A 25,400-nucleotide genomic window follows, 5' to 3' on the forward strand; every position below is an offset into this window, starting at 1 on the left:
CTTACGGTGTGATGAAGGTGGAGGTCCCTGGAGGGGAGACACCCTGATAACCAAAGGGACACAAAGGGACATGAGGGTGATGGTCCATACAAAGGACTATGAGGACCCAGAGCATGGTGAGACTTTCAGGAGAAGAGGGGAGCAAATGAAACTCCTGGTGAGTTTCAAGAACAAGAAAAGCAGAGTCCCCTCCTCAGCCCTCTGAAGCCAGCCTCCCTGCAGAGAAGCCTCTGAGTCAGCACCTCTGTTCCTAGGAGGAGCTAGCTGGGCATTCCGCCTCCCTGGAACAAGCAGCAACCAAGTCGCTAAGTCTGTCTTGGTTAGGCACCAATGTAAAGAAGTCTCCGTGGCTACACTAAAAGCCCCATTCTCCAATCTGGGCTTATCAACAATACAATTGCTATTCTGCTCTCCATCTGTTTGGCTTTTCTCTAAACTTCTCTCAACTGGCTCTCAACTTCAGAAGAGAAAATGGATGGGATTCGTGTGTGTGTGCGTGTGTGTGTGCGTGTGTGTGTGTTGTTTATGTGGGAGTTTGGAGCAAACTCCCACATAAACAACACACACACACGCACACACACACCCTTTTTAACACAACCTTGAGGCACCCTCAAGTTTCTCCAACAGGTAACACTGTGGACAGTCCTCCCCTTCTCCAGGGCCCACTTTCATCTCTTGGCAGCCTGCCTTCCTGGCTTACCACTCTGACACCGTGTTGTCTGCAAGGTCACTAGTGATTTCCCAGACACCAAATCCAATGGACAGTCTCCTTGAGCTTGACCCCACACAGCCTATCACATTGCTGGACACATCTTTATTTCCCCCCCCCCTTAAAGATTTTACTTATTCAACAGAGAGAAAGAGGGAGAGAGAGAGCACAAAAGGGGGAGTAGCAGGCAAAGAGGGAGGGAGAAGCAGGCTCTCTGCTGAACAGAGAGCCCGATGCAGGGCTCGATCCAGGACCCCAGGATCATGACCTGAGCAGAAGACTGTAGCTTAACCAATTGAGCCACCCAGGCACCCATGGACACATCATCTTTAAGTGTTTTTTTCAGCACCTATGTCCTTATAAAGTTATTTTTCCCTGTGGTAGGCTGAAAATGGTCCCCAAATGATATCCACAACCAGTTGTCTGTTGCCTTCAAATGTTACTTTAAATGGGGAAAAAAAGTTGGGGGGTGGTGATTAAGTAAATACCCTCAGATGACCTGGATTATCCAGGTGAGCCCCACATGCCATCAGAAGCATCCTTATAAAAGCAAGGAGAGGGGCATCTGGGTGGCTCATTTGCTTGAGCATCTGACTCTTGGTTCCAGCTCAGGTCATGATCTCAGGGTTGTGAGATCAAGCCCCGCATCAGGCTCCACACTCAGTGCAGAGTCTGCTTGAGATTCTCTCTCTCCCTCTCTTTGTTCGCTCATGCTCTCTCTCAAATACATAAATCTTTTTAAAGATTTTTTTAAAAAATAAAATAAAAAATAAAACAAAAGGGAGGCAGAAGGAGATCAGACAGAGGAGAAGGTGGTATGAAGATGGAGCAGAGAGATCTGAAAATGCCTAAAGACCAGAGAGATGCCACCACAAGCCAAGGAATACCGGCAGCTGCCAAAAACCAGAAGAGCAAAGAACAGATTCTTTCCCAGAGCCTGTAGGGGAGAACTACCCTGCTGGTCACAGACTTCAGTCCACTGATACCAATTCTGGACTACTGGTCTCCAGAACGGAGACAGAATAAACTCCTATCCCACAGCCATAAGAAGCTAATACATTCCACTCCATCTCTTCTGGCCTCTGAGTCTTCTGCTCATTCTTTATTGTCTTCCCAAAAAGAGTCATTCTCCAAATTCTGTCATCTTCCCTATCCTCTCCTGTCTTGGTCAGCTCAGGCTGCCATAAAAAACACCACAGGCCAGGGACTTAAACAACAAGAATTTATTTCTGAAAGTCTGGTGACTACAAGTCCAAGATCAAGGTGCCAACATGGTTGGGTTCTAGAGAAGGCCCTCTCTTCTAAGTTTCAGACTGTCAACTTCCTGAGTCTTCACGTGGGTTTTCCTTAGTATATGCAGGTGGAGGTGGGGAGGGGGGGAGAACTAGCTCTCTGGTGCTTCTTCCTCTTTTTTAAAGGACACTGATCCCATCGTGAGGGCCCTACCCTCATGAAGTCATGGGAACCAAATCACCTCCCAAAGGCCCCATTCCCAAGTACCGTCACACTGGGGATTAGGGCTTCAACATCTGCATTGTAGGTGGCACAATTCAGCCCCTAGTAACTCCTCTCGTGACAAGATCCTAAACTGTCTTACCCACTCCACTTCCCTAAAGCACAATAACCCCAAAGTCTGTCTCTCTGTCCTACCTGTCTCAGTCTCCAACACCAGGTTCCCGACTGTTTCTTCTCCAAGTACCACCAGGACCTAACCTCAGGTCAAGCAAGTGAAGCCATCCCCTGCCCTGGCTTGACCTCACTCATCACTGACACTAGAACCAGCTTCTGTTCTGTAATCATCTGAAAACCTTGAGCATCAGCTCAAGGTTGAGCTGATATTGGTATGAGCCCTGCCTGAAGAGCCAAATGTAAGAAATAAAACAAATTTAAATAATTTTTTAACTCCAACATTATAGTTGACCAAAAATTGAATGAGAGCCTCCAGCATGAAGCTTCTGAAACTAATGTTAACTTTACCTGCATTTGTGTGACTTAGTGTGACTTCTGCACCTTTGGAGCTAACAGTTGATAAACATTCCCTGTTGAGGACTTAACATTGGACAGTATTCACCTCTGAGCATCACTTTAAACATGACACCTCTAGATCCAGACAAGGTTGGCTAAGAGTTTAAGTTCCAAAAACCATCTCACACAGGAAGAACTGAAGAGTCCGAGACGCCCAGGCTTTAGAAAAGGTGACAAGAGGGCAGGTTAAGCTCTGCCTCATGGAAAAGGGAGATCCACCCGATGGGTCAGAGCACAGACTATCAAGCCGAGCAAGATGTGGATCCAGTCCCTATCTCTTATTAGCTATGGGACCTCCAGAAAGGTCCATTACTTTGTTGAGCTTTGAAATCTCCATCTACAGGGGCCCTTGGGTGGCTCAGTCAGTTGAGCACCCAGCTCTTGGTTTCAGCTCAAGTCATGATCTCAGGGTCATGAGGTTGAGCCCCACATAGGGTTCCATGCTCAGCATGGCTTCTGCTTAAGATACTCTCCCCCTCTCTCTGCTCCTACCCCTCACCCTGCCCCAGCTCATGCATACTCTCTCTTTAAACAGAAAAAAAAAAAAAGTCTCCATTTACAAAGTGGGGATGACAACACTATCTCAGGGCACTGTTGTGAGAATTAAGTGTCAGCACAGTGTCTGGCATGTATGTACTTGATAAGTGTTAGGTTAAAAAAAAAAATCATTATTAAGAAGAAGTGGTTAGAAAAGGCAAATTTCAGGTGACCATTAAAAAATACTCTAACTTAGGATTGGATAACATCAACTAGGTCTCATGAAATTTTAAGAATTTCCAATGCTAGATGTAGTCAAACAAGGCAGGAGGACCCTTAGAATTTACCTACACAGAGTTAAGAATCTCAGTGATGGCAGTTTAGACGTGCTAGTATCTGGAAAGCAGCAACTTTCCTACTGCCCTATGGCAGTGATAATACTGGACAACCGGAGGACAAATGTCATTAGCATGGTGACTTTACCACTTAAAGGTAATGAAATTTACTTATTTTTTTTTTAAGATTTTTATTTATTTATTTGAGAGACAGTGAGAGATAGCATGAGAGGCGAGAAGGTCAGAGGGAGAAGCAGACTGGGAGCTGGGAGCCTGATGCGGGACTCGATCCTGGGACTCCAGGACCGTGACCTGAGCCAAAGGTGGTTCCCTAACCAACTGAGCCACCCAGGTGCCCATGAAATTTACTTATAACTAAGAACTTATTTTACCAGAAAGAAATCACATCTGTCCTTGCTCAGACAAAAAAAAATAGCCACCCCTTGTCATTTAAAAATTATTTCCTAAGAATGCACTCATGTAAAGTTTAAGCTTCTGCTTCCGGGAGACTGGCACATCAATTGCTCCCTAAGTATCTATTCAGTTCTGATACCGTATCTCTTCATTCACACTAAAGAATAACCTCAGATCAGATCCAAACCATCACAAAGTGACTACATAAGCACAGACTCTTTTTCAAAAAATAGCAAAAAGTCTCCATTTTGAAAACATACTTCACCAAAAAAAACAAGTGCACTTTTCATCTAAAAATGCTACAGTGTTTCTCATTGCTATTAACAGGAATGCCTGCAACCTACCTGGATAAATAAAGGCATTATGGAAAAGGCACCAAGGTAAGAAAGACACAATCCAAGGTTTCCTGGAAAGAGAGAAATGTGGTGAAATGGTTTTTTTAATCTCCTTGAATACCCTCCATTAAAATATCAGAGAAACTAGGATAGAAAAACAAACTCAATCAAGAAAACTTAGGTGGGGGCGCCTGGGGGGCTCAGTGGGTTATGCCTCTGCCTTCGACTCAGGTCATGATCTCAGGGTCCTGGGATCGAGTCCCGCATCGGGCTCTCTGCTCAGCGGGGAGCCTGTTTCCCTCTCTCTCTCTGCCTGCCTCTCCATCTACTTGTGATTTCTCTCTGTCAAATAAATACATAAAATCTTTAAAAAAAAAAAAAAAAAAAGAAAACTTAGGTGGAAAGCATTGTCACTAAGCATCAATCTGTACACTATTGGCAATGTTCAGAAAGAGGCAAAGGGAAGAAAAGAACCCCCAAACCAATAGATAATTACTGGAATGAATAGGTCAATCTGAGAAAAGCAGTCCAAAATGAGAGAAAGTTTTACAAGTTCCAATCCTGTGTAGTCAAATACACAGGAACAGCAGCACTGTCTGATGGGGCTGAAGTAGTCTGTGTGCTTTGAACTAACAAGACAGAGCTCCCTCCTAGGACAGATTCCCACCACCGAGAAGAAATTACTAGAGTAAAATCCAACTTGCAGGGGCCAGAGACAACTGGAGCCAAGGAAAACACACTCATGATGGAAAATGGGGAAAAGGAGCAAAACCAAAGAACAGAAGGCAGAACCAAAATACTTTTAAATTACTCTGTGAAAAAAAGAGAGGGGGAAAAAAAAAAGAGCTCAAGTCATCATGATCAAAAACCTCTCCAGATTTACCCCTCCTCATAAAAGTACAAGAAGACTCATTTCCATTAAATAGGAGTAACAGAGGAAGATCAAACTCAGATATTATACAAGTAAATAAAAAAGGGGAAGCAGAAAAATGCCCCTCTATATAGTGAGTACACACCAAGAAAAACATGCTTACAGAACAGATGCAAACTCTTAGTTTCTCAAAATAAGCAAAAAGAAATAAAGAAAATGATACATGTATAGAAATATATATACAATTATATATTTATATTGCTTATATATTTATATATTTTATATATTTTGTATTATGTATTTATGTATTATTTATATATTATTTATACATATTTATATATATATAAAAATCAGAAATTAAATTTCAGAAATGTGTGATGGGAAAAATAAAACATTTGGGCGGAAAAAGATAAAAGAACTCAGGCTTAAAAACCAAAAAAAATGTGCATTATAGTAATGAACATAAAACTAGAAAAAACAGATGAGCAAAAACATAGTACTATTTTTTTTTAAAGATTTTCCATTTATTTATTTGACAGAGAAAAATCACAAGTAGGCAGAGAGACAGGCAGAGACAGAGAGGGAAGCAGGCTCCCTGCTGAGCAGAGAGCCCGATGCGGGGCTCGATCCCAGGACCCTGGGATCATGACCCGAGCTGAAGGCAGCGGCTTTAACCCACTGAGCCACCCAGGCGCCCCAACATAGTACTATTTTTAAAGAACTACAGATAGAAAGGAGAAAAATCATTAAACTCAAAAAGAAATTAGAGATTTGAGGAAAATGAACAGATACAGATGACAGGTAAGGAAGGAAGGTAAGAAAGTCCAAAACACATATACCAGAAACTCCTAAGCTATAAAACCAAGACAACAGAATCAAAAAAATACTTGAAACTACAATGCATACAATAAAACTTTTCTGAAATAGAAACACATGAAACTACACCTTACACCTGGGAAAAGTTGACCCAAAATAACTATCACCAGGACATTGGTAAAACATTAAAGAAAGAAGAAGAAAAGAGGTCATTTTGGGGCATCCTAGAAAAAGATCAAGTCGCTTTTAAGAGTAAAAAAAAAAAATCAGACTGCCACCAAACATTAACAGCACTGCTTTATGCCATAAGGGAATAGTGTAATATAGGAGGAGAAAATGTGAATCCAGGATTGTTACTTGCCAAAATGACCTTAAGTACAAAGACCACAGGAAAAAACAAAACATGCAAGAGCTCAAGAAATATGGTTCCCGGGGCTCCTGGGTGGCTCAGTCGTTAAGCATCTGCCTTCAGCTCAGGTCATGATCCCAGAGACCTGGGATCGAGCCCCAGCATCTACTACTCCCTCTGCTTGTGTTCCCACTCTCACTGTCTCTGTCAAATAAAAAAATAAAAATCTTTAAAAAAGAAAGAAAGAAGGCTCCCATGAACTCTTCCTGTGGAATCCAGTGGATAAAGAGCTAAAATGAAGCATCAGGGTAAGAACTGGCAGTGACTATTAAAAATATATCAACCTTCCAAAATCTATAAAGAATTTCTCAAACTCAACACCCAAAGAACAAATAATCCAATCAAGAAATGGGCAGAGGACATGAACAGACATTTCTGCAAAGAAGATATCCAAATGGCCAACAGACACATGAAAAAGTGCTCAACATCACTCGGCATCAGGGAAATACAAATCAAAACCACAATGAGATACCACCTCACACCAGTCAAAATGGCTCAAATTAACAAGTCAGGAAATGACAGATGTTGGTAAAGATGTGGAGAAAGGGGAACCCTCCTACACTGTTGGTGGGAGTGCAAGCTGGTGCACTCTGGAAAACAGTACGGAGGTTCCTCAAAAAGTTTAAAATAGAGCTACCCTACCACCCAATTACTCTACTGGGTATTTACCCTAAAAATACAAATGTAGTGATCCAAAGGGGCACATGCACCCCAATGTTTACAGCAGCAATGTCCACAATGTCCAAACAATGGAAAGAACCTAGATGTCCATCAACAAATTAATGGATAAAGACGTGGTACACACACACACACACACACATTAATACTATGCAGCTATCAAAAAAACCAAATTCTTGCTATTTGCAACAACGTGGATGGAACTAGAGGGTATTATGCTAAGCAAAACAAGTCAATTAGAGAAAGACAATTATCATATGGTCTCTCTGATATGAAGAATTTGAGAGGCAGGGCAGAGAGTTTAGGGAGGTAGGGAGGGAAAAAAATTAAACAAGATGGGATCAGGAGGGAGACAAACCATAAGAAACTCAATCTCAGGAAACAAACTAATGGTTGCTGGAGGGTAGAGGGGGTAGGAATAAGGTGGCTAGATTATGGACATTGGGGAGGATATGTGCTATGGTTAGTGGGGTGAAATGTGTAAGCCTGATGATTCACAGACCTGTAACCCCGGGGCAAATAATACATTATATGTTAATAAAAATATATATATATTAACCTGTAGAACTAGAACTAAATGATGGTTAGAAGGAAAACAGTAGACTATGGAAGGTCTATATGATCTGATGATATAGATGACCTATACAGTTTTAAAGGAGGGAAAGCATTGGCAAGAGTAAATGAAAAGAAGAATATGTTCACTGATTGCCTCACGGATACAGACTGTGAGTAAAAGGATATTACTTCAAATTAGCTGTTGTGGGAAAGGGGTGGGGGGAAGGGGAAGAAAAGGTTTCATAGCAAAGAATTAACAGACAGTAGCCAAAAATGTTGGGGAGAGAACAAAAGGTATCACATAAAGGTTTAGATACAATGGTAACCATTCATTTGACATTTATCCTACTCATTCTCTTTGCTTTGTTGTCTCCCTTGAGATTATTCTGTAAGGCTTTTAGGCATATAATGACCTAAAAAATAATTAGAGAACCACATCACTATATTCTCCACCCAGTTTTGATAAATCCTGACACTTTATATATTAGCTCCAGAACTGGTTGGAATTCTGTTTTTGTTTTTTGTTTTATGCAAACATCCCAGTTAGAGCTGTAGCCTGTTGCATATCTTCCATTGATGCCTTGTCTTCACCCACTTCAAGACATTCAACATCCTGAGTTTGGCTTCTCATTCCTATGGTTGATGTTATTCTCTACTTGCTATCTATAAGTTGTGTTTATTAAGGTTTATAGGGTCTTAAAACTTTTGTATTCCTCAACATTGTTTTTCAGATCCCTCCAAGTCAGAGGGTCTCTCTAGATCAGCAATGCCCAATAAGATAGTACTATACCCTGAGGAGGCATGGTGGAAATCTTCAGGGTTGTCACTGATTGTTACAACTTGGGACTAGGGTGATCACAGCATTTAGGAGGTGAGAGGGAGCCAGGGATCTTAATATCCTCAAAATTTCAAGAGGGCCCTCCTCTACTTTGAAGAATTTTCTCTTGTCCCATAGGGCTTTCAGATAACTCACAAAATACTCATCTAGGTGAAAAATTATCTGAGCCTAGAACTTGACTCTATTTTACCTATACAAGAAAGTTTAGTTTTGCATAGTTTTAAGATACGCTGATTTTGTCCAGGAGCGTGACTACCATGTAAATCAAGAGAAGAGTGTGTTTGGTTTTATTCAGACCTTTATAGAGAATTATAAACCAATTCACCAACGCCACAATGGCAACTCCACTCCAGGTACACAACATACAATATAAAACCCTTTTAGCAATCTGTTCTTGCAGCTGTCACATGCATGCTAATTCTACATATGCATACCAGTATACCTGTTTAGCCCATATTTCAAAATGTCATACAAAGGAAAATATCAACAATACACTAGGACTCTTTTCTTCTCTTAAGATCCTCACTTTCTCATTATATGCAAGTGTAAGCAAATACATAGTTCTATTAATATCATCAAAGCAAATATTTGTAGATTCAAATATACACTACTTTCTTCAAAATTACCTTCCTTTGATATCTCCTTTATATTGTATTTGGAATATAATACTATTTTTATAAAGGATATGTATTGATAAAAGTTCATTTGAAAATAGAAAATGAATATAGGGCGCCTGGGTGGCTCAGTGGGTTAAGCCGCTGCCTTCGGCTCAGGTCATGATCTCAGGGTCCTGGGATCGAGGCCCGCATCGGGCTCTCTGCTCAGCAAGGAGCCTGCTTCCTCCTCTCTCTCTGCCTGCCTCTCTGCCTGCTTGTGATCTCTCTCTGTCAAATAAATAAATAAAATCTTTAAAAAAAAGAAAATGAATATAAAATATTGGTTATAAAAAGGATCTGATAAAACTGAACACTTTATATATAGATCAACTATATAGAGCTCCACTATACTAAGACACTAAGACCCTACAGTTTATCAAATCTCCTGTTAATGGACATCTCTATCCCGCCTAGTTTTGTGGGGTTTTTTTTTCCTTTTTAAAGATTTATTTATTTATTTATTTGACAGACATCACAAGTAGAGCAGCAGGCAGAGAGAGGAGGAAGCAGGCTCCCTACTGAGCAGAGAGCCCAATGCGGGGCTCGATCCCAGAACGCTGGGATCATGACCTAAGCTGAAGGCAGAGGCTTGAACATACTGAACCACCCAAATGCCCCTCCTTCCTAGTTTTTTTTTTTTTTTTAAGATTTTTTTTATTTATTTGTCAGAGAGAGAGAGAGCGCGCACAGGCAGACAGAGTGGCAGGCTGAGGGAGAAGCAGGCTCCCTGCGGAGCAAGGAGCCCAATGTGGGACTCGATCCCAGGACGCTGGGATCATGACCTGAGCCGAAGGCAGCAGCTTAACCAACTGAGCCACCCAGGCATCCCTCCCTCCTAGGTTTTTGCTGTTACAAACAAAAGCACTCTGAGTAGTCCATAGATCTCCTTAAACATATCCAGAAGTTGCATACTTTGCAAATATCTTCACCCAGTCAAAAGCTTATCTTTAGTTTTAAATGTTTTTTCTCATGTCCAATGGTCTTAGTATGCTTGTAGTTCAATTGAATGATGTTTATTTCATGGATGCATATTTACTGATGTTAAATTTACTGATGTGTTTTACTGTCGTAGTTAAATGTGTTGATGTTTACACTTTCTGTGCCATAAATTCTAAAAATCTCTACATCCAGGTCATATGGATAGTCTCATATTTTCATCTATGAGTTTCAAATTCTTGTTTTTCCAGGTTTAGTTTCTAAGTCCACCTGGAATTTACATTTGGATATGGTGGGAGTTAGTTTCATCTTTTCTACACAGTCAGTTATTCCAGTAGCATCACTGCCTTGCCTGATGTGTAAGGTGCAGTACTACCTCTCTCACCCTATACGACTTCATTGGTCTATCAGAACCAACATCCCTAGTCCCAGCTTCCGTGGATCACAATCTCAACTATTCAAGTTTTCAAAATTTTGACAAGTGCATTTACATCTTATTTAGGAATTGTACCTAGATTTATTCCCTTTAGGGGTTTTTTTACTATACAAAATAGTATCCTTGGGGCGCCTGGGTGGCTCAGTGGGTTAAAGCCTCTGCCTTCGGCTCAGTTCATGATCCCAGGGTTCGGGGATCGAGCTCCGCATCGGGCTCTCTGCTTAGCAGGGAACCTGCTTCCTCCTCTCTCTCTGCCTGCTTCTCTGCCTACTTGTGATCTCTGTCTGTCAAATAAATAAAATCTTTTTTAAAAAAAAATAGCATCCTTACGAAAATTAAAAGGTCTTGGGGCACCTGGGTGGCTCAGTAGGTTAAAGCCTCTGCCTTCAGCTCAGGTCATGATCCCGGGGTCCTGGAATCGAGCCCCACATCAGGCTCTCTGCTTAGCAGGGAACCTGCTTCCTCCTCTCTTTCTCTCTCTCTCTGCCTGCCTCTCTGTCTACTTGTGATCTCTGTCAAATAAATAAAATCTTTTTTAAAAATTAAAAAAAAAAGGAAAGAAAAAGAAAATTAAAAGGTCTACTTCTGTGTTGTCGTTATAGAACACACTTCTACCCATTCACAATAACCTTGCTGAAATTTCTTATTTCTTATAGGCATGTCTATTGACTCCTGTGGCTTTTCTATGTAGAGCAGACTATAATATCAAAGAGTAATGGTTACTTTTCTTCCCTCTCCCTTCCATATTTTTTTATTTCTTTTCTTTACTTACTCCACTAAGGCATTATGAATAATGTTAAGGATAAGTGGTAATAGCAGGCATTTTTATCCTAATTACAGATATTAAGACACTGCTGCTAATATTTACCACCTAACATCTCCTGATGAAAACATCAAGTTATCAAATTATTACAAATTATCAAATTCAAACAATTCTCTTCTCAGTTTGCTTCACGTTTTTATCTTGCCTTGAATTCTAACAAATGCATTCTGTAGGTTTCCTAAGAGATGCTATGATTTTTCCTTTTAACTTAGAAACATGGTGAATGACAGAATATTGTAATTACACCATTCTTGCATTCCTAACATAAACACAATGTGCTAATGACGTCTATTTATTTGTTTTGTTTGTTCTATAAACACAGAGGTTCAGTTTGCTAATATCCTATTTAAGATTTTGCATCCATATGAAGGCTACTGATCTACAAATTCTTCCCTGTTAGCTTTGGTTTAAGTACCAACTTAGTCCTAGTCTCAGAATGATGTAGGAATGTTCCTTCCTTTGCTTTGGAACAGTACATGAGGTTAGGATTACCGGATCCTTGAATATTCATAAAAGCACCTTTAAAACCCTGTTGGCCTAGATCAAGTTCTCAACCTCAGTACTACCAACATTGAACCAGATAACTCTGTTGTGGGGGCCGGTCCAATGCACTGTGGAAACCCAGCCTCTGCCAACCCAGCCTCTGCCAAACAGATGCCAGTAGCATCTCTACCCCAAGTCTGACAATCAAAAACATCACCACACATTGACAGAAGTCCCCTGGGAGAGGAAGGGGCAGTAAAACCAGACCTGGTTGAGCTCCGCTGGCCTACCTTAACTTTGTAAATTTAAATCAGGCATTTTGGGGTATTTTTACCTTGAGATAACCTTGGCACATTATTATTCTATGAAACTATGCATTTCACCTAAACTTTCAAATTTATAGACCTAAAACTCCAATAGTCTCATTCTCTAATTTTTTTTTCAATTACCCTTCTCATTTCCTTTCTAATTACTTTTCATTTGTCGCTTTTCTTCTGTGATCAGTCTTACCAGAGTTCAACCAATTTTTTTATTCTTGAATAGCTTTTAGTTTTGTCGACTCTATTGTATCTTTTTCTCTTAGTTTGTACTCTTAAATGTATTATCTGCTTCCTCTCGCCTACCTTGGATTACTGTTCTTCTGTTTCTTAGCCTCTTGTTTTAGGCAATTTTGCTCACCAATTTGCAATTTTTCCTTTTAAGTTCAAAATAGATTTTTAATATTTAATAAAACTTTTCTCTTTGAAATTCTTAGAAACATGTTCTTCAATTTCCCAACATATATCATGATGTTTAGGGTTATTTTAGCCATATTTGATTTCAAATGATCATTGCATTATAGAGAACACAGTCTGTAAAATACCCATCTCAATCATTTGATGAACCTTTCTTTCTGACCGTGGAAGTAGTTCCATTATGTTAAAACATACTATGCAGCCATCAAAAGAAATGAAATCTTGCCATTTGCGACAACATGGATGGAACTAGAGCGTATCATGCTTAGCGATCAAGCGGAGAAAAACAACTATCATGTGATCTCCCTGATATGAGGAAGTGGTGATGCAACATGGGGGCTTAAGTGGGTAGGAGAAGAATTAATGAAACAAGATGGGATTGGGAGGGAGACAAACCGTAAGTGACTCTTAATCTCACAAAACAAACTGAGGATTGCTGGGGGGAGGGGGTTGGAGAAGGGAGGTGGGGTTATGGACATTGGGGAGGGTATGTGCTTTGGTGAGTGCTGTGAAGTGTGTAAACCTGGTGATTCACAGACCTGTACCCCTGGGGATAAAAATATATGTTTATAAAAAATAAAAAATTAAAAAAAAAAAAAACATACTTGCTGAATGTATGCTTCTATAATGACCTACTGGGTTTCAGTGCTCTTTAAACTCAAAGTTAAAACCCACTAGTGGGGCACAAAATCCGTTTGATAGGTTGTGATCAGCACTTTTTTAAATGAAAGGAGAAGTAATCATAGGGCACATTTTTCCCCTAATTTTAACACCTCGGACATCAGGTCACTCAGTGAATAGCATGATATATAGTTCAATGGCAGCACTTTTTAAAAAATTTCCTAATGGCACAAAAAATCATATTGTATATTATAATCAAAAGCTTACATAGGAAAATATGTAGTATATGTACGCAGAAGCTCATTTATACTAAGCGACATACGTGTTTCTCTCTAGGGATAGCAATCAAAAATGTCTGAAAAACAATGAATTACATTTTCAATTTTCAGAGTCTTCACTAAGTTTTTATCCTTTTAATTATCAGCTATTAAAAGAGGTAGAATAAAGCCTATCATTATGATGATTTGTTCATCTACCCCAAATTCTGCCGATTTTTGGTTGGGTGTTTTATTAGTTATTAATAGTTCTCTCCCAGGGTGAATTGACCCTTTTATTTATATAGTTACACCCTTTAAGCCTAATAATGCTTTTTTTCTTGAAGTCTATTTTCCCTGATTAATGTAACTACACCAACTTGCTTTTGTTGGTATTTGCCAGGTAGATCATTTTCTCTCTCTCTACTTAAGCCATTCTGTTACCTTAGGTTTCCGGTTTATCTCCTATTAACAGTATACAGCTAGATTTTCAAATCCAATCTATGTCTCGCTTTAACCTGTTGGATTTAATCCATTTATACTTTAACTCCTGAAATGTTCGGATCTATTTCCACATTTTGTTTTTCTGTGTTTTGTTGTTGTTTCACTACAGCTGTGTACGGAATTAGTCAGTTGACTAATCTATTTTTCCTTCAATGGTTTCAGAAATATGTACTCCACCCTTCCTGTCAACTCCACAACAGGCTCAGACACTTGTAAAAACACTACCCCCTATTTCCTCTTCTCTGCTTTTGGAATTCTTATTTGTTTCTATTGGAACTTTTCCTATCTTCCATTGTCTCTTGAATAGAAAATATGAAAGGGAAGTGTCACTTTGTGCTATATTCCGGGTAAGTTCCTCAGACTGTATTTTGGTTCACTATGTCTCATTGGTTTCTGATTCACTTACTATATTTTTCATTACAAATTGCTCTGTTTAACATTTCCAGAGAAATGTGGCAGCATGGTTCCTCACGTTTGCTTTTGCTTCCTCTAAAACACCCGCTAAACTAAGAGTAGAGGGATTTTTTTTTTTTTTTTAAAGAAAACTCATTAGAAAAAGAAGATGGAAGAGGCAACAAGAACTATTTTTAGCAGCTAGAAAACATATGGGCAAGTAGTAATTGATTTAACAGACTCCAGAAAGCAAATTCCTAAGACAGCTCTGTGAAAGCAAAAAGACAACCCAATTTACACCTCAGGACACCCAGAAAACTGAGAATTGGTAGCACAATGTAACAGTGAAGACTGAGCACAGTGTGGTGGGTTCAAGGCCTGTGGGAAAGGCAGTGCTCTGGCTTTCCTCCCCAGTGAAAGGCATAGGCACAGAAGGCCTGTGCCCTCTCCCTACCCCCAACTCTCCTATCAGAATACTGGAGGTGTCTTCTCCAGAGGAGGTGTGATAGCCTCTTATGTGAGGGACACCAGGCTCAGCTAAAGGTAGGAGGAAAACCAAACTGAAAATAGCAGACCAAGTTAAGAATTCCAAGTAGAACACGAAGATCCCAATCCTCCTGCCCAACTAAGCTTCCAAAATTCACACAGCCTGGCGTTCACACTCCAGGCAGATCAGAAGGCCCTTCTCTGGCCAACGTGGCGAGCCCAAGAGGATGAATCTAGAAGTATTAAAGCAGAAACTAGGGGCACCTGGATGGCTCAGTGGATTAAGCCGCTGCCTTCAGCTCAGGTCATGATCTCAGGGTCCTGGGATCGAGTCCCACATCCGGCTCTCTGCTCAGCAGGGAGCCTGCTTCCCTCTCTCTCTCTCTCTCTCTGCCTGCCTGTCTACTTGTGATCTCTCTCTGTCAAATAAATAAATAAAGTCTTTAAAAAAAAAAAAAAAAAGGCAGAAACTATCCGACACCACAGTGCAATCGCATCACTCTCCAGTAAAGCCATCACATGCTCAGATCTCCCGTCTGCTGAATACCCACTCTCACTCTGAGCGGAGTCTCAAGGACTGCTTCTCACAGGATCCCTCCCTAACAGGAATGATGAACCTACGGCACACTGGGAGGAGGGAATCTTGGAGGAAGACAACAGAAGAAATAGAAAGAGGCTTTTAAACTACCACTAATAGTTTCTCAGAAAGGTTAGATTTTTTTAAGAGATCCAAAAAAGATCAATGAAACAAGAGTTGGGTGACTTTTAAAAGGAACACGCTGACAATTTAAAACAGAACTTGACAGTAAAAATGGAAAGTTTAACAGAAAGGCAGGAATGTAATGTTGAGTCCACTTCCCAGAAAGTGAAGCAAACGCACAGAAAATGAAGGCAGGGGATGCTTGTTGTTAACCCCACCAGAGAGAATCTCAGGCAAAGGACTGGAACTTACGATAGTTTAGGACTTTCATACTAACACCAGGAATAAGAACAGAATGGGGCAAAACCTTTTAAAACTCTTAAGGAACATTATCTCCTACTGAGAAGATTCCATTTAGCCATCAATCAAGTGTCAGAATGTATTAACGACATTTCAGGCTTGAAAGCTTCACCTCCCAGGTGCCCTTTCCCAGGGAGCTAGGAAAAGGTATGTTCCCTCCAAACCAGAGAAGAGAAAAACTTGGTATCCAGGAGACAGGAAACTCAACAGAGGAGAGAAATAAAGGGAATGGCCAAAGAGGTGGTGGATCGCGAGAAATCCTAGCACACAGCTGTGCACCAAGGAGAGAGGGAAACTGGAACGAATCTGAGGACATCACCTGGCTCTCAAGAGACTTCTTTTTTTTTCTTTTTTCCTCCAAAAGACCTTATTTATTTATTTATTTGACAGAGATCACAAGTAGACAGAGAGGCAGGCAGAGAGGGGGAGGCAGGCTCCCCGCCAAGCAGAGAGCCCGATGTGGGGCTCGATCCCAGGACCCTGAGACCATGACCTGAGCCAAAGGCAGGCTTTAACCCACTGAGCCACCCAGGCGCCCCAAGAGACTTCTTCAAGAAGCAACTGACAGAGTTATCCACGCATCTGAAAATACCATGAAGAAGTTGAGGTTGGAAGAGAAATGCGGAATTAGACTTCAGTAAGAAACAGATTCAGAGAAAACCAAACATAGGGATCAAAAAAACTGATATTAAAATCAGAGAAAATAAAAAATAGGGCAGGCAAGAAGTAAGCACTCCTCACCATATGTCTCAGTAAGCAGGACTAATATGGTCACAATAATGCAAGTAGGACTAGTATGTACTGATAAAAGCTCAGGAAATCAACGTGTTTGTGTGGGACCAAGAAGAGGGGAGCAGAGTAAATTATCTTTTTTCATGGCGGGAAGTCAAAAATGGCTAAAAACCAAAAAAAAATAAAAAAATAAAAAATAAACTAAAAAATAAAAATAAGTGAAAATCCAGAAGCTTGTTATTTATACATAAACAGTTGACCCTTGAACAACTTGTGGGGTGGGTAGGAATGCTGACCTGCTACAGAGACAAAACCCATTCCTAACTTTTGATACCCCCAAAACGTAATTACTAATAGCCTCCTGTTGACCGGAAGCCTTCCACTAATAAAAACAGTCGATTAACACATATTTTGTATGTTATACATATTATATACTATAATCTTAGAAAATAAGCTAGAGGAAAAAAAAACGTTAAGATAATAATAAGGAAAAATGCATTTACAGTACTGTATTCTAGCTTTTAAAAATCTGCATGCAGTTCAAATCCATGTCATTCAAGAACCAACTGTACAAGTAAATAAAAGAATCAACTAGAAGACGTAAAATGGTGGTTGAAAGGAAGGCAAGTGAGAAATAGAGGGGAGAGTGGATTGGTCAGGTAATTCTGTTGTCTGGAATTGGACTTCTGATCATGCTGCTGGAATGGCTCTTGCACCCTTTCCCCCAGGAACTTTCCAGGGTTAGATTGGGAGCTCGTCTTTGCTGGAGACATGCTAGGCCATGCGTGAGACAGTGCTGGGCCTGAGCGGAGTTTCTGCACGTGCTTCTTACAGACACTCCAGAGGCATTTCCAACCTTCGACCACATCCACACTGTATCTCAGCTTGAGGGCTCCTAGGCAAAGTGGGCAGTACGAACTCCTACAGTGGAGGCCATGGCCTACCTCCTGGATCCCCCTCAAGACCTAGGCACTCATTCCCCCAACTATCAGAAGTGAGGGCTGTTGACGGCCCACAGCCCCGTCCTTCTCCTCAACTGTCCAATACCCTCTACAGAGAGAAGCTGCCTCTTCCAAAGTTACCCTTCTCCCAAGGTTATACCTCTCCCTGGGGCAGCCCACACGAAGGACTGGTCGAGGTCCCCTGCCTAGAAAGTAATTTTCCATTGTCTAAGCCTCTGTGTGACAGTTTGTGAAGACAGTCTCAACAAACTTCTGCCACTATGTTCCAGCCTCACGTGACCTTGTAATTCAAGCCTCCGAGTCCCGCAATCTTCAGGCCCTCTCAGCCCAGGAGAGTACCCCATTCTGCACTGACAGCTCTGATTTTCATCTCATCCTTTCTGGGGAGCAGAGGTTTCCTGGGGTTGTAGATCGTCCTTTCTCTAACAGATAAGTGATGTCCTTTCTTGATCACTTTAGATGTCTAATGGAGGAGGGTTGAGCAGGGTTCAGGTTATCATGTATCCTACCCCACTGCCCTGTCATTTGCCCTGACATTGAGAGGATTCATCTTCGCCTTAGACCTGAACTCTTGAAGGAGACAGAGGATTGCCCCACTTCCTAACATCCTCTGTGACACCGGGCACAGCAGACTGTGCTTCGCCAGCAGGCACTTGATAAGGACTGGATAAACACATTCACTGGCTGGAAGGAACGACAGGCAGTTCATGGAAGATGGTGGAAGACGGTGGAAAGTGAGGAACAGGTTCCTTTACAGGGAGGTGGGGAGCGCAGTGTTAGCAAAAGGGTTCTCTGCCTGGCTCTGGCTTCACCTGGAATTTCCTAACCTCAGTAGGCCTGCACTTCAGCCCCCAGAGACAAGGGACCAGAAAATAACCTCTTGTCCTGAGCAGCTACACCAGAAATTCACATTCCAAGATGCACTTCCCAGAGCACAACGCCACAGCCTTGGAGTACAAGCAGACCAGAAAACCTCTTCACGTCCAAGTGTCTCACCACTATGCCTGAAGAGCCACTCAGGGCAGCAGGGAAAGCCCTCCCAAATTTCCCCCAGAGCATTGGCTGTAGCCCAGCAGAACCCAAGGCCTCTGCAAGGTGGGGCATGGAACCACTGGGCCTATTGAGTCCAGCTGGGGTCCACAGCCCAGCTCCCCGGAGACCCTGCCACAGCTATGTGACAAGGATAGCCTCAGACTAATGACTCTGGCCACACTTTAATTCAATGCTGTGTACAGTGTACAGAGAAAAGGGGGGCAGAACATGTAGGCAGCTGCAGAAACCCCCCTCGTCCACTCCCGGCTCAAAACAACGACACAGCAGCTCATTGTGAGCCTGGGGTCTGGGGAAGTTGTGCTTTCCTAACAGCTGCAAGGGAGGCACTTCCATCCAAGAGGAGCTGGAGGCCTGGGGAGGCAGGGAGGGAAGAGGAGGAGGGGGAGACAACGGGCTCTGGCATCCCAACCATTTACGAAGTTGAAGATGTCCCTCTTGCAGTTTCCCTTTTGTTTCCATTCACTTGAAAAAGTCACTATTCCTTTTTCTGGGATCTTTGCCTGCAAACGTACATTCTCAGTCTGTGGCAGCCATGGTGGCCTCAGCAGGGAGATGTCAAAAATGACGCCAGCCCACCCGATAGCTGAGTGCCAACCATGTTAGGGGCTGAGAATCCAGACCGGAGAAGACAGAGGCTCTGCCTCGGAGCAGGGTATGTTATTGCCAAGCAGTAATTCAGTGATTTAAGTATTGTGTTAAGTTTCTGATTATGGGTGCTCATGGGACTACTGGAACCAAGGGTCATTTCTATCAGCTCAGAAGCCCAGGGAAGGCTTCCTGGAAGAGGCAGACCCTTCATCTCAACGTTGAGGGGTAAGTAAAATTGAGCCAGGCAACAAAAGGGGGTTGTCAGGAACAAAGAGCATCTGAGGCCAAGGGCAGAGCAGGACGCAGGGTGTGGGGAACGACAAGGAGCATTTATGGGCTGGACGGGCAGTAAGCTCTGTGATGGAGGTGTCCAGCCAGGAAGGAGGGGCCAAGACCACCAGGGGCCTCACAGGAAGCAAAGGGACCTGACTAAAATGCCATTCTATATTCTTTGTGCCCTCTTTGAGCTAGCAGTGTGTGGGTGGCAGTGGTGACAAGGCACAGAGTCCTTGATGACATGAGCATGAGCATATGAAGGAAGAACCTAGAGGCAGGGAGCACTGTCAGGATGAGGTTCCCAGCCACGTTTCGGCCTATTCTCCCCTCCTGGTTTCCACTCCTCAGAAGCAGCATCCCTAGTTATCATTCACAGCATGCTTACAGAAGCAAGTTATCCCACTGAACACCCCCAGGATGTGGCTCACAAACTTCCTGCCCACATCCCCCTCAACACGTCACCCGCCTCAGCAGCAGCAGCCAGACGGTGGTTGGGAAGTTGTTCCTGAAGGTTCTCCACATCAAATCCACTTCACACAAAACTGTGAAAACAGCAGCCAGTGAAGAGGCCCATGCTAATTCAAAGACCAACAAGGATAAGACATCATGCCTAACCTAAGTAGCAACCATAAGGTGTGTAACCCCAGGCTTGGAAGTGCACAGACCATATCCTGAAGGAGACATGAGGCACCAGCATCAAAGCTTGTCCACAGGACCAGGAATTGGGAAAGAATGAATTTAGAATGGGACAGAGATTTGCAATCGTATCTCTGGTCTCATGAACTTCTATAATGAGCATATACTGTTTTTATCAATCCAAAGAAAGACCAGCAAACAACACAAAGGATTAATCTCCAAGCAGAATGTCAAGGGTATGTCTAAGGGACACAGCACATAAGACTAGGGCCTCACACACACCATCATCTAACAGAGGTGGGGCAGAATGAGAAAAACTGTGAAGGAATCACAGTGTGATGGATAAAACCAGGCTGGGGGTTGGGGGGTGGGGGGTCTAGTCAGCATGGTTGTAAGGCTCCAGAGGGGTCAACCACATGGAGATCTGTGAGAAGATGAGCTTGGCCGAAAGACACCCTCTCCAGTCCTGAGGAAAAGTTGGGGTGTCTGAGAAAAGTTGGGGGCGGGGGGGCACACAGGTCAGGCCTGACCTTTTTGGACACTGTCACTATTCAGATGTTACTCTTAGGGCACCAGAAACCACCAGAGGATGTCAACCCTCCCATCTCACAATATGCCAAAATTGAGAGACTACCTAAAAAAGTTCTCACACACACACACTATCAAGCTTATAGAAGATGGGTGTGATTTTATCCAGCTCTCAACTCCTGGCCTCACAATTTTAAAATAAAGAACTATATATATTTTATCATTTTTAAGGGACAAGAGTTTATGCTAAAATCAAATATATTCTTTTTTAAATCACCATATTCAAAAAGAAAATCACCCTTTTCAAAAAAAAATTTCTAATTCTTAAATCTATTGATTCACTATCTATTGAATGAGCTTTTTCTGAGATCTTAGTTTGGAGTACTTTTTTATTTAACGGAGCTATGTATCTTAAGAAAGGTTTTCTGTCCCCTGAGTATATTTCAAATATATCTTCATTTCCCACAGAACATGTATTGAGTGACTAAAAATTAACTTGCACTCATTCACACCTCAAAAAAGAATGCATTTTCCTAAATCATTCTAACGAAGACATTAATAATGTCAAAACCCTGAGTTTTGAAACAGAATTTCTGTTCTCTTTCTAGATGTATTAAAATAGACTTTTTTTAAGGTTTGTTCATAACATGATTGCCATTTTCTATGCTGCCTACCGATTATAAACAGAACCAATTTTAAAACCAACTAGGGCTCTCTCTGCAATATTCAAGATGTATTACCATCTGCTTTTATATCAGCATTTTTAGCAGGTCTAAAATCTCTATATTACCAAGGATTATCAGAAATGGTTTATACCTCTTTCAAAGCACACATCCTTTCCAAAACACCTTCAAGTCACAAACTTGAAAGTTCACTTAAATTTTTCAGACTATACTAGACATTGACTGTCAACCAGAGTTATATACACAAGTGGTTTATCACAGACAACTCAGTTATACTGACCAAAGCTAGTTTTGTCATTGTGTCTCTTAAGAATTGCTAATCTGAGAAAACACAGCATACCTGATTACCTAGAAGCTTGCAGAAGGTAGAAGGGTGACAGGCTTTATTTGCAACATACATCCTATGTAAAGAACATGAACTTTTCCAGTTGACTGAGAAAAGTGGCATCCCTAAAACTTACATAATACATTTCCAAACACACACAAAAAAAGACAACAGCATTTTTTTTTCAGCAAAAATCAGCATCCATGATAAAAGAGAAGATGGCAGGTGAGATGAAGACAGGAATTCCACCAGACCCCAGCAGGGGCGGCTCCAAGTCGCTGCCCTTCGCGAGAGAATGGTCATGAGCATGATCAGATTCTCTCAAAAGTTCTTTAGGTGTCTGTAAAAATACATGAGCTCTAAGCTTGGTACCTAAATAATCCTTTAGATCAAATTTATCTCTTTCTAATAAATAATTTCATTCCATCTAATAAGAAAGAAAGAAAGAAAGAAAGAAAGAAAGAAAGAAATTGATTTTTTAAAATCTCTCAGTTCATTCATTCAACAATGTTGCATACTGATTCCATGCAAGGATGGATGCTCCTCCTTCCCTGCAGAGTCTACCTCTAGCAGCGGCAAGATGTAATGATCAATATGATCTTCTAATCACCATGATTATTGGTCTCCACCAACACACACACACACACACACACACACACACACAGTGCAGAGACTTCTCTGCTATATCAGAGCATCACAGGCAGTCATTCAACATTAATTCTCTTTAAAAAGACCAACTGGTCCAACCTGACCATTTCGTTGGGTGGCACAGGGGTTCACCACGCCAGCCTATCCCATTTCATCCCACATCTCTATCAACCACCTCCCTGAAGATCTCCGACTGGGGGATCCTTGTGACAATTTTTTAAAAAACATATTTATTGCCATTTCGAAAGCATACCATTTTCCTTTAGATACTAATTTAAACCTAATTTCAAAGTCAGCTTATATTACCTAATCCTTATTTCTCTTTCCATTTAAAACTATGAAAAAGATTGCACAAAAGTCTGCCAATATGTAAATGACACTTTAAAAAGGGTTTTAAATCATTCATATTACAAATGCATTTAGGAACCTAAAAGGTAAACAGGACAACCTTAAACAACACAACCAGAGACCACCACAAAGGTTTAAAACATAAAATACAGGGCGCCTGGGTGGCTCAGTGGGTTAAGTCTCTACCTTCCACTCAGGTCATGATCTCAGGGTCCTGCGATCAAGTCCTGCATCCGGCTCTCTGCTCAGTAGGGAGCCTGCTTCCTCCTCTCTCTCTCTGCCTGCCTCTCTGCCTACTTGTAATCTGTCTGTCAAATAAATAAATAAAATCTTTAAAAAAACCATAAAATACAAACAAAAGCGTGTGTGCAAGCGCGCACGCGCACACACACACACACACACACACACGCAAAAGCTACTCCATAGTTAAAGTAGGGGAAAACAGAACTCTTCTACATTTTTTTGGTTTAACTTGAAACCAACTTGGGAACAAATTATATTACAGAAAGTAACACAAATCATGATATTATAGGCCAATGCCAACATTCTATAGGCAAGAATTTAGAGGATTTAAATCAAATACTCACGAGGTGTAAAATCATTTTAAAAGAAAGAAAACATTCTAATTCCATATGCATTATGCAACAGGCTTTTCCTATTAAAGGAAAGAGAACAAAATTTTCAAAATAACCCAACTGATCAGGCATAACATATGAAACCAACATTTTCTCCTAATTTTTCCCTATTAGGAGATTAAGTACGTCAAATATAGACTTATTCTCCCAAAGGAAAGATTTGTTCCGTTTTTCTTCACATTTGTGTCCTCATTCAACACCCACAGGATAAAATCAAAACAGCTCTATCAGGCACGAGGACAGGTCTGAGTAACTATTATTCAGTTGGTAAATCACCACCCCTCATTCCATGCCTCTTTCTTTACATATGTTAATGATGGTGTCTGATCCAGGGCCCACCACCAGCCACCACAACTGAATTACCCTCCAGGGACATCAATCAGATTCGTTATTCTTGTTTCAGCTGAAGAAGAGGAGGCAAGAGGCAGGAAGAGCTATTTTCAGGAATCAGAATTCTCTTGATTAGATTTCTGGCTCACTGGTAAATGTTTATACTCTGAAATGCATTACCCACTACTTCTAAATGTTTGGCTTTTTTCTAGAGCCACAATATAGCACAGTGTTTCCAATATAAATTTTGCCAAGTAATATATGCCTAGTTTTGCAGGGAGCATTTGGTCAAATTCTAATATTCCCTCTTGGGAGCCAATACCAACTTCCAGCAGCAGGTCTAACAGCACAGAATAGAATTTTCAACACACAGAGTAGCATCTTCCAGCAGACAGCCCTTTCTTCTCCCACTCTGAGGGATGCCACATGAGACATCTGGCATGATTCTTATCACTAAGAATATAGATCTTCCTGGCAAAGTAAAAAATTAATCACAACATGCCCCAAATACATTCCTCTTTACCCCAGTATAAAAAATAAAAAAAAATAAAAAAAATAAAAAAGGAAAAAACCTACGGTGGTTTCTACCGAGGTTGAGATAAAGCTTAATGTCCTCGCTTAAGCTTAGAAACCATCTTGCGTTTAATAAGAATAAATAGCATATGCACATTTCTTTAGGCTGCAAATGTTAGCTGAGAAAATGCATGTCAGAGGGCTTCCTAACACCTAAACAGGATTATCCATAAACAGTAAATAGATTATACATAGGCACAAAATGTTCGGTTATCTTAGCTTTTCTTGATTGTCATAAACATTTTTGTTTCCCTTATCACTGAAAACTTGATGGAGGACCCTCCCATTCCTCTTTCATTAAAATGTACACATGATTTGCATCCAAACCTTACACAGCCGGCATGGGAGGGGGTGGGGCGGGGGGGAGGGGAGCATGTACTGCAATATTGCACTCATCTGGTTGCATTAAGATCAAAATGCAAATCTCAAGGATATAGATTTGTCACATGTCAGCCCAAGCTGAAGGCATCCACCAAGAGAATATTTTCCCTATTCAACTAGCAGCCAGAATCTCCCTCCACAAACCCGCATACTGATGAGAGCCAAAGCTCCCAGGATCCCTCTTCGTTTCTTCTTAACCCACCTCTTCCCTCTGCAGAGGAGAGAAGCCATTTTACTAATTTATAAGTACCCTGACTCTCCCATCATCTAAAAAAAAATTTTCCCATCAATAATAGTCAACTGAAAGCAAAAGCGGATTGTACAGGAGTGAGAGAATAAACCAGACAACAGCAGCCCGTATCGAGCAGCAGGACTCCGCATACTTACTGAAGGCAGCCACGGCCAGGGCCAGGGTGACAATAATGGAGAACCAGGAGACCCACAAAGCCTTCTTTCTGTAGTTCTGGGCCTCGTGAGGCTTCAGGCGAGTGCTGCTTTCTAGTAAGCCTGACAAAAACAAGGAGAAAAGGAAGTTAGACATTTCCTTATTAAGAAACCCACAGCCAGAGCTACACGTTCTTATCCAAGGACTGCAAACTGACAGCCCGTGGGCCAAGATGTGTTTTGTTTGGCCCACACTGTGTTTTAACAATTAGGAGGGTTCACTTGGAAATCAGGCTTTCTGGCATCTCTTGCCAAATCACAGGCTCTAGCAACATGGGCAAGTATGCCTGCAGGCTAACAGCAGTCGTCCTCTCTAGAAAGACCCCACAGACCCACTCACTGGACCTGGACCCGTGAGCCCCAGCATGTAGTCAGCTATGTAGGTCTTGCTCTAGCAAGCCCCTTTCATTAGGAAAACAGCACAATGAGCCCATATTGAGCTGGGCCTGTGGGCTCCTCAGCCACAGGCA

At 41.6% G+C, this 25,400-nt stretch overlaps 1 protein-coding gene across 1 annotated transcript in view; it reads right to left on the minus strand.

Moving 5' to 3' along the window:
* TMEM163 (transmembrane protein 163) overlaps positions 1 to 25,400 on the minus strand; it is a 224,929-nt gene that overhangs the window by 194,104 nt on the left and 5,425 nt on the right. The window contains exon 2 of the mRNA XM_059166703.1: positions 24,874 to 24,993. Coding sequence (XP_059022686.1) covers positions 24,874 to 24,993 — 120 coding nt within the window. The remainder of the gene's footprint in view (positions 1 to 24,873; positions 24,994 to 25,400) is intronic.

This window comes from Mustela lutreola, chromosome 3 (genome assembly GCF_030435805.1).
Source record: "Mustela lutreola isolate mMusLut2 chromosome 3, mMusLut2.pri, whole genome shotgun sequence".
Taxonomy (NCBI): Eukaryota; Metazoa; Chordata; class Mammalia; order Carnivora; family Mustelidae; genus Mustela; species Mustela lutreola.